The following is a 15,676-nucleotide window of genomic DNA, read 5'->3' as shown; positions in this document are numbered from 1 at the left end:
AAGTCTGTAAAAATGTTTTGTGTGTTATTGTTGTGCAAACTGACAGCTCTTTCAATCCTCAAGTGGATGCAGAACATAAAAAACACAAACAGATGATCACAAACAGGTTTTACCAAATATGGAGAAAATAAGCTCCTGCATTATTTTAGTGTTTGAAAAACCCATTTCCCTGAAGACTCCCTCCTTTAAAGCAGTCAGTCATTAAAAAGTAACTTTACCTTGTTGACATCAAATAAAAAMGACTAAACCAGATAACAAAAACTGACAGTTTTAGATGATGGACTGAAAAACACTTGAACTCTATTTTCAGGTACAAAAACAGGAACTCCTGTTGTATTTTATATGCAGAAGTAACAGTTTGAAGCCGTTACTCTGAACTAATTACCTCGTGCAAGAAATAAACTTTGTGATAAATGTTTTTTTTGCCAAAACACATAAAAATCAGATTTAACTAATTACAAAAACTAAACTTGTAATGTTTTTCCTGCCCTCRTAAAAACGACACATTGTGGGCATTGCGCAATAGTACGGTCAACACTCTAGTCCACATCACAGCCTCTCTGGAGTCAGTCTCCTCAGGTTTCATTAGAACATTTATTTAAAAACAACAAGAACTTGGTTTGACCTTCTTCTCCAAACTTCTCAGATTCTAAAGCTACATTTCTCCTGCTGTCACAATCACTACAACACATTCAGTTCAGAGGATTTACCACTGCATTGGAGGATTTTCTTTCTTTTAGAGCTGCCTTTTTAAAGACTTCTCTCTAACCCTGCATGCATGCAGGGTGAAGTCATCTTTGTCTGATCCAACTTTACTTGATACACTCTTATTGACTGCTCTGATGGAGGACATCGTCTGTAAAGATGAAAAGGTCTCTATTGTGAAGGGTCGGGGCTGTAATGGCAGGAAGCCGGTGTCGGGATGAAGTTTGTGGATAATGCTTTGCCAAGACGGTGTCATGTGTTGGCAGGACGATAAGAATGGCAGACCACTGTCAGAGGTCTTTGCAGCTGTTCAGTGACTAACAAACATAACAGAAGAAGCATTGACTCAATCACAGGCTGATTTTTCCTTCTCTGCAGAAAAATCATTCAAGTTTAACTTCATTTGAGCTCAGCTTTTTTTTAAAATCTTATTTAAAAATAGGGATACAGTATTTGGTTTGCTGTAAAGGATGTTTAAATGAAACTCAAGTATCTTTTGTTCCACATGAGTGTGTGTTTGTGTACATAATTTACCACTGAGTCAACTTCACTGCTATTTGAGTCCAAAACAACAAAACTCTAAAAATGTAATAAAAACATTTCCAGAAGACAGATGTAATTTAGAAGCTCCGGAAAATAACTTCAAGTCAAAACAGACTCTGAAGTAATGGAAACATTGTGGGTCTGTGTTGGAAGGTGTCACTTGGGTCTAACGCTCTGCGAATAGCGGAAGTCCTTCCGACTTACGGAACACACGAGACTCAGTCGACGCTTTGTAAACAGGCTCTGCAGCTTCACAACCAAGCAATGTTACGTGCATGTTTCAAGTGCCACAGAGCTGTTTCTGTTTTAAACTATAAATGCAACAAAGCATTTAAAAGCTTCACGCCCTGCAGGTATGAGGCCAACAGCTTGTGTGACAGCATCTCCTGCTGGTTGCTGGTGGGGTTGCAGCAGAGCAGGCGGTTGTTTGGACAAAATGCTGTAAAGAATCACAATTTTTAAGCCATTTTGCACTTTAAACCCAGTCACATCAAAGCTATAGATAAAACAATTTTTTGCATTAGTGATCAAGACAAATGACCGATGCTGAGCTCAAAATTTAAAGAGACCTGATGAGACCTTGAAATCAGTAGGTGTGGCTCCGACAACTCTTACCAATAAAACAGCTGCAATAAAAAACTCCCTGATAATTTCCATGAAAGACTAGGTTCTGGTTTCATTGCTCAGGAAACTGAAACAAAGAGGAAGCTCTGCTGATCCAACACAAACAAATCACAGACGTCGTCAGCTGCAGAGTAAAACAGGTAAGCTCTCTTATTTTATGTTGAAAATAAAAAGAAAATGTTGGAGTAGTATTAATAAGTTGCAGGAATTATCTGAAATTAGTCTTGACAAAATCTTTAATAACAATGTAGTTGGTACGTCTTATCTGACAAAAAAAGTGAAAGACGTGTTTTTACAGTTGACATGTTAACCTTTCATTTAAAAAGGATGTTAGAATTTTTGTGTGTGTAGGGCGTTTTAAAAGACTTGTCTAGAACAGTGGTTCCCAAACTTTTTATCTTCTGACCCACAAAATATTCATGGCAAAAACTTGTGACCCCAAATATTACTGGTCTGAGTACATGAACTTTGTTAACAACCCTAAAAACACAGACTTTTTTGACAATCTAAACAGCTTGTACACAAATATAAATTCTTCTTTATCCTTATTTTGTGTTTTTGTAATAATTATAGGGAAAATATTACATCAGCAATTATTTTATTACCCTTTAAATTGATTTTTGGAGATTATCCAAGGTGCTTCATGACCCATTATTGGGTCCCAAGCCCAACTTTGGGAACCAAAGTGCAGTGGTTCCCAAACTTTTCAGCTTTTGACCCACAAAATAACAGTAGCAGAGACCTGTGCCCCCAGCTATTTTTGGATGATAAACATTTGTATCAGGTCAACTAAACATGGGCATAGTAACAATATTTTTTATACTACATTTATCCATTTTAATTATACTAACCTCACTCCTTTGTAACAACTTTGGCAAAAATGTAATTAATTCCAAAAATCTTTTCAGGATCCCACCTTGATGTTTCGAGACCCCACTTTGGGTCCCGACCCCAACTTTGGGAAACACTAGTCTAGTAAACGTGAGGAAAGAGGTTTTGCTTGTCGTTAATGTTGTTAAAAGCTTTAATTTTCAGTGTCCAATGAGTACTAAGTGGCACTCTGACAATTTACAAAGAGAAAAAACATCTGAACAAAAACATCTTATACTGTATCACCTGTAAGCATCACTTATTAGCCTGTAAGTAAACTAATTTGCTCACAAGTTCACAGAGAGGGGTCGTACTGCCCAAATATGGTAGGGGAAATATTGCATTATGTTAAAAAACATTTAAATAAAAGTATTGCTTACATTTTAAATGTGTTTATTTTGTTGCCTTGCATCATAAATTAAAAAATTACAATTGTTTGAAAATCTATATTAAATGAAGTAAAAACAGAAATTATCATTGGTGGGATGGATGAAAGTCACTTGTGGGCCGGATGTGGCCCACAGGCCACCAGTTGAATAGCTCTGCTGTAAGCACATCATCTTGAATTCCTTCTTTAAAGATTTTTATTATCATCATCATCATGTGCTGATCATGCAGTTTCTATATCTTCTCAGAACAATAAAACAATTCTTTACAACTTCTTTGCACTGAGAGAGCCATCTTCATTGTGCTGCAGCAACAACAACAACAATAATAATAATTCATTTATTTTACAGGATGATGAAGCTGTCAGGAGCTGCAGCGAGTTTTGTGATGTTGCTACTTATCTTCACCTCTGCAGCAGCTGTACAAAAACTCAAGAACATAAATGATCTAAAAAGACTCAAATTTGGACAGTCTGTCCCCTCACACAGCCTGTTGCTGCTTTACTGGTTCGCTGACACGGTCGACATAGACAATAACAATGTCATAAGGCTAACCTTTGACCCCAACAGTGAAGAATATGGCTCACACCACTATGGAAACTACGAAAGGATGCTGGACCAACTTCCTCAGGGAAACATACGATACAGATACTACACTGTTGGTAATCTCCATGAACAAAGGTCGTCTGAGCTTCCATCTTATGTCGTCCATCCACGATACGGATACGAGGGAAGAAACCGGGACCGGATCATCTTCAGAGTGAGAGAGCAGAATGTGGGCTGGCAAGCTGGACAGATAGACAGGGTCTACATCACACAGCATTTTGAAACCTCTGAATATCAGGGGACGAGGTACGATCCAGAACATACGTACCAAGTCAGCAACAACCTTCTGAGGCAAATCAGAGAATTCTCTGAGGAAGACGAGGACTCTCTGATGGATCTCAGAGATCGCTTTGGGAGCAACGCAGATGACGCCCAGCTAAGGTACATTAGAAACTCGTGGGGAGAGCTCGCTTGTCTTGGGCTATTCTTATTTATTGTGATCCAGGAAAGGGAGTCATCCAACCAACACAACAGGAGACAGTCTTCAACCAGAAGGAGCACACACTCTGATTTTGTTGTCAATATTCCAGAAAACAGGCAAAATACTTATCCTGGGATTTCTGCAGGGCTCCTACAGGATCACAGTTATGAAATGAAACTTAAGGTGACAACAGGTCCAGGTGGAAAAGCAAGAATTCTTTGGAGCAAAGTTCCCGCAGAGCTTATCAAAGAAGGTGTGATGGTTGTGCTTTTTAGGAGTGGTTTAGACCAGGAAGAACTGACTTATAAGTCTATTGGAAACAAAGAATCAGGCAGTTATGACACATCAGTACCACTGAATGAAGGCCTTCAAGCTCGGCTGCATAAAGTAAGGAGAAGATGTTGCTTCTGGACATCTGTTGGAGAGGAGCTCAACAGAGGCGCCGAGTATGAGAATCCCCCAGCAGTCGGCATTGAAGGCTACAATGCAAGCCTACAGATTTGTGCAAAGAACGGTAAAGCCTGTGCTCGTCTGTATGTGAAAAACTCTTTCAGAGACTGGAGGTCCACATTCAATAATTCATGGATTGGACTTTATAGTTCTGCAGAAAAAGCCACAGGCAATTATGAATGGTGGCAATGGCAGTGGGCAACAAGATTCAAACCCAACAATGAGATTGAGAACTTTTCAAACTGTGCTGTGTATGAGTACCACTCAGGAATGACAATTGCTCCAGGAGTACAAGCAAGATTCATACTGCACGATGAGGTGGAGCAAGCCTGCACCCCATGCTGGGGGGAATAAAGACTGAAAGAGATGAATGGAGGACAATTATTTTTAAACCAATATGGAAAGCAATGAATTCTGTTAATTTAAAATCATGTTTTTTCTGAAGCTCAAGCTTATTAAAAGAGTAAAACTATTAAAACATTTGAATCACTGACTTTTTTTAATGAGAATTCTTTGTGAAAGGATGACGATAAAGAATAAAAACGACTGAATCAATTCTGTATTTGTGATCTTTTTTTTTGATCATGTGAACTAGGCTCCCAGTAGATTTTTTTAATATATTCCATCTTCAACATAGACATTTTTAGTGTTGGAMAAAAATTTCCCAAGTTGGCATAAGTTGTCTAAAACGTGACAGGGCCTTAATGGTCATTGGATCTGCAGAGACCAACTTTGGCTTTTTGCAGAAAAAAATCATTTTCAACAAAGATTGTGTTCATACAAATAATGAGCTAAAAAGCTGAGAAACCTAAATTTCTGTTACAAAAAAATACTGATTTAGATTTTACATTTGTTCAACTTTTTGGTAGATTTATTCTCTCTTTAGCGTAGACATATTTAGTGTTGTACCAAGTTATCTAAAAACAGTGAGACACTTTTAAAAGTCACTCAAATAAAAATTAAAAAAAAAAAACCCGCAGAGCTGACAAAGGGGAAATTACCATCATGTTGTACTGATGTTTTATTTTGATCAAAAATGTGCACTTTTTCCCCCCCAGTGGAGGGGGTTGAGGTTTGTGTTGTGACTGGCAAGTGTGCTTCTGTAGGGGAGGAAGGGTGCAGCTTGGAGAGCATAAGGACTTCCTGATAATAAGAATAAAAACTGCAATACCCATTTGCTGTTCTGCAAGTCAGTTGGTTTGTTGTTCCAGTTTCATTTTCTGTGAAGCAGAAACCTAAAAGTAAATAAAGAGCTGCTCTCACAGACAGACAGAGAACAGAGACCTGACAGGATCCAACTAAACCAGGTAAGCTCCCTAAATTTATGATCTAAAGATTTTCATTTACTCTCATCTGCCTTTAAAATCTATAAACACAATATTCTAAAGATGGAAACACAAACACAATGCACTTATTTCCTACAGAACACACGATTTTTCTTCTCTAAAGCAGCTGTTATAAAAAAGTGACAACATGCAAGAATGCTTAATAAATTAAATGAAAAATGATGACTTGCAGTAATGGTTTATAAAATTAGCAAAAAAAGAAGGTTTAGCAATATTGTGGTGTACTTCAAACGTTTTTCATTAATTGGTAATTGCCATTTGTGTTAAGAACAAATTTGTCTTATTTTTTTATCTTTAAGTGTAATATCTAATAAGTATAAAACACAAAATATCAACAGGTCCCCTAAAAGAAGCATTTTAGCATTTAAAGCACTTTAAAGACGTCTTAGAATGTCAGTAGTTAAAGTCACTTCCTGTAGAAAGTAAGAAATGGATTTGTAACATATTTGACACTAAAAATACCAAGCTAACATCACAGACAGTAAACTGTGAGAACTAAGGAGTAACTTTAAATGGATTTATTTAACAAAAGCTAACGAGGCAGCGGAGTCCTTTCAAAGCATAGAAAAATAATAGGATTGAGCACAAGGGAGACAAAAATCACCACTGGGGGTGAACACAACACTATGAATATAAAAGGACTAATTATTGAGCATGATAAACACCTGGGGAGAGACAACATGGTTCACGTAGATATGGGTGGGGCAAGAGCAGATTTACAGATCTAAGTAAAAGACACCGAGGAAACAAATACAAATATTAAATCACAGAAAATAACACAAAAACACTAAAAAAAGAAAAAAGTTGTAAAATCAAAACAGCTTTACTTCCATTCTGAATTTAAGTTTTTCTACGTAAACATTTTATCCAAAAATAATCAAATGCAGCCATGTGCAGGATGGAGGAATATTTCAATTTGGATTTAAATTTGGATGTTGGAGAAAAAAAAAGGAAATATGTTCTCTATGTTTAAGTCACATGCCTACAGATTTTATACTAGTTTGAGTTCACTACAAGAATATGAACAGATGTTTAATGTACAAACAGATGATGTGCAACATCTAAAATGTCTCCCCAGGGTACAACGATGTCAACGATCACAAGGTTCTGTGTGGTTCTGCTCCTCGGCCTGACCTCAGTGTCCGCTACTCGGAGATGTCTGAACTCCATCAGCGAGCTGGAAGACGCTTACTGGAATGAGCGCACAAACGTTTTAGAGCTGCTTCGGTGGTTTGCCAACACAGTTGACATTCGCAATAACGTTATCTGGCTGACCTTTGACCCCGACAGTGGGTATGGCTCACATCATTATGGAAACTATGAAGAAGTGTTGGACCCACAGCCTTGGGGGTTCAAATACTACACAGTGGGTAATATTCATCGAGACACATCAGAATCACTTCCATCAAGCGTACGCAACTCCCAGAGACGGACCAATGGATGGAACAGAGCTCGGATTATATTTAGTGCCAACAGAAACCAACAGATAAATCGAGTCTTCATCACTCAGCATGATGGCCCAGATTACCATCTTGACTACACGTTTGAGGTCACGGTCAACCTTTTACAAGAATTCAGGAGACAACATTATACTGATGGTCACCGGAGCGGCAGCTATGGAAACACATCCCGTTTACAGGGATCGGTCTACTATAACCAACACCGTTATACACCTCAACCTCACACAGGAAACAATGTAATGGACTTTCTGTGCAAATTTTTTTTATTGGTTCTTTTGATTATTTTAGCTCTAATCATAATTTCCTCAGACAACATTCGAAAAACCTGAAAATGCAAAATAAAAAGGGATCAATTTTTTTTCAGACACCATCTAAAACCAACAGTAAATGCAGTGCTTTATTACAAAACCCCAAAATTAAGCCAGCAAAACTTGACATTAAGCATTTTCCTTTATATATTTAATTACATAACTATTTGGGATTATACAAAAAATATTGCTTTGATTATTTGTTTTCACACACAAAGACACTCCTGTTATTCATCAGATATAACCATTTGTAATCTGATATTAGCGACTCAGTGCTGAGTCATGATGTGACAGCAGTTAAGAAAATAATCAAGATTGATACTGCACATTAAAAAACTTCTATAGTTTGATTTACTGAGAGTGGTAAATATTGTGTTAAATTGTGTTTATTTACTCATCGCTTTTATTTTTACTTTAGGTTAAATGAAACAAGTTGTAATCATATAAGCCAAAGCTTTCCAACAAAGGAATATTTAGATTTGTTTTCAAGTGCGCTTTTTTTGTATGATTTATCTTTTTACTGATTAGTAGCAGAAAAACACCCCCTGACATACACAAGACTTCGTTTATAACGAGCTTATGAAAAGGTCTTTATGTTTGTCTCAACAAGATCGGTATCATTTTCTTAAACACAAAAAGAAGTGTTACCACTTATCAGACCAGCACAAGATAGATCATAAGATAATGAGACATAAATTGTTGTAAACTCAGCTGGGAGAACAATGATAACTTGTGTTTTTATTAGTGAGGAGTTCTGATCAAAACTCTGATAAATACAGCTGCTGGTTTGGTCTGGAAACTTGAAATCAAAAAGATAAAATGTCTCCAAAGAAAAACTTTTGACACATTCAGAAAGACTTTTTGCTCCATTTTCTTTAGTGAGCTAATCAGCCCATGTGAAGAAATGTTTTTACTGCTGTGGAGAAAATACAGATAAAATTTGTGTTTCAATACTTAAAATGCTCAAGTTCTTATATGTTGTATTTTGGGACCTATTACTTATTAATTTGTTGTTTTTTTTACACTGGACTTGAAATCAACAAAAATGTATCGAGTTTGTTAAAGAAAATGTAAAAAAAAAAGATTTTAAGCAATTTATTGGTGATTAATAAACTTATTTTCAAAGAAGTTTTCAAAATAGTTTGGTTTCAACAAGAAATGCGTGCATGCACACCTCATTTGGGAAAGTTTACACACAAAAACAAACCTGGACACATTCAACTGCTAAAATATAGTCATAAATTTGTCAAATATTTGGTGCAAAAATTAATCAGATCAACTAAAAAACAATGAAAAAGAGCTGGAAATTATTTTGCTTTTAAAAAAAAAGTACTTTATGTTGTTTATATTATTTTGCATTTGGGTTTAGGGTTAGTGTATTTAACTGTAATTTTAACTACACTGCTCAAAAAAAATAAAAGGAACACTTAAACAACGCACGCTAACTCCCGATCTTAATCAATGAAATATTCGCATTGAGTACTTTGTTCTGTACAGAGTTGAATGTGCTTCACAAAGGTTTGATTTACTTGGACTTAGTGTGCGTTGTTTAAGTGTTCCCTTTATTTTTTTTTTGAGCAGTGTACTTTTGCTCACCCTGTAGAATAGGCACCCTGACATTACAGTATAATCAAACTCAAACTCAAAATCACACACAGGACTTCTAAAGTCAGACTGAATTAATGATGCCATGAGGATCGTTCTTAGTTTAGTTTTATAGCAATTCAATTCAATTCAATTCAGTTTATTTAAAGTGAAGTCACAACATGCATTGTACATGAAAAAAAAATCTAAAGAAGCCAGTAGATTGTGTTGAATCACTTCATCACAGTCTCCCAGCTGCACATTTAGATTTAAACAAACTGTTTTATGCATTTAACAATAGGTTTTCTGCATTAACTTGTTCATACAAACCAAAAATTCTAATTGTAAAGAAAATGGTGTAAAACTGAGATAAACAGTCTTGTTCGACAGGATTTCTTATCTGAAGCAGATTTTTCTGCATGCACTGCCTTCCAACCTGAGGTGCACAAATAAACACGGAGGATGAAATTCTTCTTTGTGCTTTGATAACAACACATTGATTGTTGTTTTGTCTTGAAAAAGATAGAAAATGTAAAAGGTGCATCTATAGAGATGTTGCAAAGCACACTAACGTGTCAAATGTCCAGATTTGAATTTCAAAATCAAAAAACAAAACAAACAAAAAGTGCAGGTGATTAAAATCAGTTGCCTTCACATTGAATGAATGTGTGTTTTTCTGCACAACAATGTGAGATCACTTCCTGCTGAGGCTGAACACAGCTGCTCGTGGTTACAGTCGACAAATCAGCCGAAATAAAGCATGTCTTTACAGCACCTTGTGCTGTTCCGCTTCCTCCACAGACACGGCACATCACTTATCAGCCTGTTCATCAGTCACTCTCCCCTGGGCAAGACATTCTTAAACCTACACTCAGGGTGTACACATATCCACATGAGTGAACACGCACAAAACCATTAAAGGCAACCAGATCTCACTTATAGATCACAAAAACCCTTTGGCAAAAAATTTAATGGCCAAACTGGCCACACATCGACATCCGGCTGGTTTAGAATCAAATGCAGTGGTGAGACAAGCAGCTACACAAAGTCAACAAAAAGAAATAAAACAGATTCATGTTTTGAAAATCTAACTAACATCAAAATAACAAACAAACTTGCCCAAGTGTGAAGTGTCTGGAGTTCAAAGTTTTGTGTTCTCATTAGTTTTCTCACTGCAAATAAACTATTTAACGTACTCTCTTTCTTGCAGTTTATGACTCTCTGAATATTTCTTTTCTCTGCCCTTCTCCACAGAAACCCTCCTATTTTGTCCGCCTCTTTCCCGCTCCTGTCTGCTCCGCTCTTCTTTTCAGGTTTCCTTTTTGCAGGGCCTCCCTCCATGTGCTCAGCTGAGCAGGAAGGTGTAAGCTGAGCCAAATGTGGCACAACTTCAGTCCTAATCCATCCCCTTTTTATTGTTCACTTCCTATCTCCTTACACAAGGTCACACTTCAGATAACTGACTCGCCCCTGCAGCAGCCACAGAAAGCTTAAGAATAACATCTATTTTGCACGAAGTAGAAATAAAATTAGTTTTTTCTTTGTAGGTTTAGTGAAGAGAGAGAGAGAGAGAGTGAGAAATAAAAATAAAAATCAGATTACACAGAACTTCAAGAAGTGGACGTTTGGGTCTATTTTTATGTAAAAGGTTTTACGACCTCCAGATTTGGAATGCATCAGCTCCCTGCCGCCTACGCTTGGATACTACTTCACCAAAAAAACAACAGCACAGCTGTGTCATGATAAGCAGAGGCACAAACAGATGCACAGCAGAAGAATTCAAGTTTTTTTTTAAACAAAAATAAACAGAAAGCCAAGCTATTCAAAACAAGCTTTTAAAACWCCTCAACGAGTAAAGACTTTTCATCTGCAAACTGAAATCACGTTCACATTTATTTAACTTAAACAGGTTCTCCAAATGTACAGCTAAAACCAAGACTGTAAAACAATGAGCTTCTGCTGTCTCAATGAAAAAATACTGAAGGAACTGAATTTTCTTTAATACCACACAATGACTCCTAATAAGGCTAAAACTACATGAAACAAAGAGTTAGGTCTAATTATTGATGAGGGGAAAAAAGTGAACTTTATATTGTAGCATGCCTTTTTATCATTAATTATCATCATCGTCCTTTTGGACTATATACAACTAGCTCAGTGGTATTCTTGTCATGTCTTTGACTATAAATGACAATTCTTTTTTTGTCTTTTAAAACACATGAGGCTGTACTCTAGAATTATTATTTTTTAACAAAGTTAAGATTCTTACACTCCTGACCAAATCAGCTTGAGTGATTATTTCTTCAAGTTACTACAACTCATGAAATGCTCCGTTTGATTTTGGCATCGCCTCGGAGCCACATGGCAGGGAGATTAATCAGCTGTGGCAATAAAATAAAAACTTCTGACGGATTAATTTACGTCTGTTTTAGAGTTCAATTAAAACTTTACATGTGACAAAAGGGGACTAGTGAATACGGGAAAATGTTAAAGTTGCAGACATGAGGAGTAAACACACTAATAAAAAGCAACTTGCACAAACTGAAAATGAGAAGTCTGAATTTACTCAACTTGTGCTCAAATGCAAGTTGAAGATTGGGTTTTGTTTGGGTAGGTGCTGTCCTAGAAAGAGTTTCTCGTTAGTCTCACTGACCTACTTTCACAGATAGTCTCTCTAAATAAGCTCAAGAACTCAGGGTTGTAATCTTCTGACTGTGTAATATTAATTTATTATTTTACATTAACGACTAGGTCAATCAAGTCTGAATAGATAAGTATCTAACGAGTAAGTATATTGTTTTAAAATTAGGCGTTTCACTTTATTTTAGCCTTTTTTGTGTTTCAACATTAACTTCATTCTGTGATAAACAGAAAAGGAAACKGAGTCAAAAAATAAAGGAAAATTCATTGAATTACTTCATCATAACATAGTCGTCCCCACCTAAATTTTGCAACTTCTTGGATTGAGAAAACCCCACCATGTTTAAGAAAATAAAGGAAGTTGAATTGGGATTAGTTGTGTGAACCTCACAGTGAGTAGTTAATCTTGCCGGTGTTTTTTAAAGTCAGCTATTAAAACTGAAATATTTGAATAAAAGAAAAGTGAACTGAGCAGGTACTCACTTTCTGTCGGTCGAGTTGTGGGCACCTCTGTGGCAGGTGACACCACCTTCTCCACCTGTGGCTCTGTCAGGGACGGCAGAGGGGCGGCAGGTGCAGGTGGTGTGTGGTTGTTCTCTACTGCGTTGCCTGACGCCAAGCTGTCTGGCTGTCTGAAGATGGGCATCTCTGGTCTCCTGGACAACCCGTCAGTCGGGCTGAGGTGAGGAGAAGGGGGCTCTGCTCTTCTCTGAGGGGGCTCTGGGATCCTGGAGACGGGGGGAGTGGAGGACAGCTGGGCGTCCACCCTCCTAGGAGGGGCGGGGGGATCATGGGGTCTTGTCATGCTGAACTCCGCCCGCCTGTTCACAGAGTTGGAAGAGCTGTCCAGAGCATTACTCCGACTGCTCAGGCTCACCTCTGGTCGTTTGAGCCCGAAGCGGGCGATGCCAGCGCTCGGGGAGTTGTCAATCTGTTTGGACGAGACCTCGATGGACATTTCTGTGCGGCGGGATGAAGCTGCGTCAGGGTTGCGACCTCCTGATAACTCCATGCGCCTCATGCCGGTCTTTGGGGAACGTAGACTGGAAGACTCGGAGATGGTGGATCTGGCGGAGGAGTAGTCCGAGTTGCGGGAGCTCAGGTCGTAGCTCCGCTGGCTGGACGTGGAGGAGGATGCGGAAGAGCGGAGAGGGTTGGTGGTACGGCGAGACACAGGAGATGGGTTTGTGGACGCATCTGTGTCCTCCACCTCAAATGACCGCTTCAGTGCTGGAAAAACACAAACATTTGTGGTCAGACAGGAAAAAAACTACACACGTCCTTTGTCGTGGAAATATCCACTAAGGCGGAAATACGTGAATAAAAGAAGGTGCGCTGCGCGGTTCGGTCATCAGATGTTTTAATAAGGTTCGCATAAGCAAAAGGTGAGCAGCAACTCAAGCAGGCCCGATCAGAGGGTCCGTCAAAGAAGAAACAGTTTTAACATCCGGTCGAAGTGCGTGATCAGCCAATAACAGGACGACAAATAATACAACGGGGTCCAATGACAGAGCAACAGCTGGTACAGAGATATCAAAATAAGAGCGAGGTCCCATACATGAAATGGCATCTCAGAAATCATGTGAAACAGATTACACAAGRCGTGGCAGTTATCAAAAGATATACAATAATACTGTCAAGACAGTATGAACTTGTACAGGCAGAGAGTTATATAAGTATCCCAGCACATTCCCCTCCTCTTGATTAGTCATTAATCAATCCAAATTAAAAGGAATAATTATTAACTGCCTTAACATAAATGTAAAATAAACAACAAGTGCAATGTAAAATAAGGAAATAGTGCAATTTATATGACGACCAAAATGATATCAAAAATGTAAAATACAACAGAATCAAGTAGGGTTGGGCATAATCGTATCGTGTGCAATTAATCGTCGGAAAAACATTAATCGATTATTTTTTGGCATTTGACGATTAATACGATTAATGCCACCAGGCAGAGTCCGCTCTGTGCTCCWCCCTGCTTCAAATATGACAAACATTAAAAAAGGTTCTGTAATTTAATTATCTATCAACCCAATTTAAAACTTGATGTTTAGCTGAAGTCTGTGATTTTGACACAATTTGGAACAGATTTTATGAAAAGAAAATCTTTCCCACTAAACTGGTCGTGTGACTAGGACATAAAGGTGTGCAGGGACTCCAGGGGGTTAATCGTCAAATTAATCGTTATTGGCTAAATACCACAATTAATTGTGATTAATTTTTTTGCCAATATTGCCCAACCCTAGAATCAAGTCATAAAAGATAAATGAAACAACTCGTAATAATCAATAATCAATAAAAGACATGACAAAATTTAAAGAACTTAAGTGGTCCAAAATTCAACAAAGCATCACAGTAAGCTGGCAGAGAGTTGTATAAGTATTCCTGCACATCCTTCAATTCATTTTTCAGTTTTCAAATATGTAAACAAAAACAATGAAGTACAAATTAATCAAAACCTTAGAACGATACATTGAATTAAAAAGGATTTAAAAACATTCCATTCAAACACCATTCAGCTGAGAAGGAACTGGTTAAATTATGGATCACATGTACCTGTTTGTACAAATATACATGTGCACATATAAGAAATTTACCTGTTTGTACAAATATACATGTGCACATATAAGAAATGTACCTGTTTGTACAAATACACATGTGCACATATAAGAAATGTACCTGTTTGTACAAATATACATGTGCACATGTAAGAAATGTGTGTTTGGTAGATCATCTCTCTGCTGTTCTCTTCTTCATGGCAATGTGTCAACAGCAACACAAGCTGTAAGATATGGCAATTTTTTTCATGTGTACAACTCACATACTTCAACTCTACTGCTCATCCCACAAACGCATGTTCCTTGCAAATGTGACATTATTTTACTGAAAGGTTAACAGGCTTTCCAACATTGTGACTTATCGCCAAGAAACATTTTACAACAAAGAAATAACCTCTCAAACGCAATTTCCTTATTTTTTGTGCAAAGTTAAATGTTTATATGTGTGAATGTACAGGCAAGAGTACAGTTGTTCTGGTTGGTATTTCACGTTGAGCTAACATAGATAAAAGAAACCTTTATTGGTAAATGATTATAAACCATTAAAATTACTCGTGGATACACCTAAACATGATGAAACAAGGACAAGTGTTGCTACAAGAACATTTTGTTCTGTTGTCAGTTCTGTAAATTATATTGTTTTAGGTATTGTTTTGTCAGTTATTGTTTTGTTCCTACCATGTTCATATTAAAAACTCTTGATACATGAGATTTGTTTGAATTTATAAATGGAACCAGCAATCTRTGCAGGCTGTGTAAAAAATAAAAACAAAACACTGCTGCCAAAAAACAAAGACAAACATTTAAAACAATACCTTGACCCATACCGGTGAACCCCTCCTGCTGCGTCAAAATCCAATAAATAACTGAAACGTTAACTGAATTTTAGCCCATCTTACCTGACTTTGCGCGCTTCACGTAGCGCTTTAGCATGTCCCCAGCAACGACAAACCGCTCAAAAACAAACAAAAACCTCCTTAATACTCAGCGAGCAACACCTGAGAGTTTTCCCGTCAACATTTTCAAATGTCTTCTTCTTCTCGATTTCTTTTGGCGGTTTGCTAAAACCCGTTTGGTGTGCATTACCGCCACCAACTGGTATGGAGCGTGGTTCAACCAACTTAAAGGAGCATTACCGCCACCTACTGTTCCGGAGTGTGGGTCAAAGT

The 15,676-nt window shown here is 37.5% G+C and overlaps 2 protein-coding genes across 5 annotated transcripts in view; one reads left to right on the top strand and one right to left on the bottom strand.

Annotated features, from left to right (window-relative positions):
- LOC106522082 (neuronal-specific septin-3) overlaps positions 1-15,676 on the bottom strand; it is a 79,116-nt gene that overhangs the window by 18,172 nt on the left and 45,268 nt on the right. For 3 of the 4 annotated variants that reach the window (XM_014014934.1, XM_014014937.1, XM_014014935.1), the window contains one exon: positions 12,427-13,173. In XM_014014934.1, coding sequence (XP_013870388.1) covers positions 12,427-13,173 — 747 coding nt within the window. Of the gene's footprint in view, positions 1-12,426; positions 13,174-15,406; positions 15,527-15,676 lie in introns of those variants that run through there. The other variant, XM_014014936.1, reaches the window with a different exon arrangement.
- LOC106522083 (uncharacterized) lies at positions 3,484-5,127 on the top strand. Its single transcript, XM_014014938.1, has one exon. It carries the CDS (start codon positions 3,484-3,486, stop codon positions 4,957-4,959), a length of 1,476 nt encoding a protein of 491 aa, XP_013870392.1. The 3' UTR covers positions 4,960-5,127.

Source organism: Austrofundulus limnaeus, unplaced genomic scaffold (assembly GCF_001266775.1).
Source record: "Austrofundulus limnaeus strain Quisiro unplaced genomic scaffold, Austrofundulus_limnaeus-1.0 Scaffold120, whole genome shotgun sequence".
Taxonomy (NCBI): domain Eukaryota; kingdom Metazoa; phylum Chordata; class Actinopteri; order Cyprinodontiformes; family Rivulidae; genus Austrofundulus; species Austrofundulus limnaeus.
The sequence above is the reverse complement of the archived record's forward strand: the minus strand, read 5'-3'. Positions and strand labels throughout refer to the sequence as shown.

What these genes read in the sequence shown, in the direction of transcription:
- LOC106522083 (XM_014014938.1), top strand. Translation starts at nt 3,484, where the DNA reads ATGAAGCTGTCAGGAGCTGCAGCGAGTTTTGTGATGTTGCTACTTATC.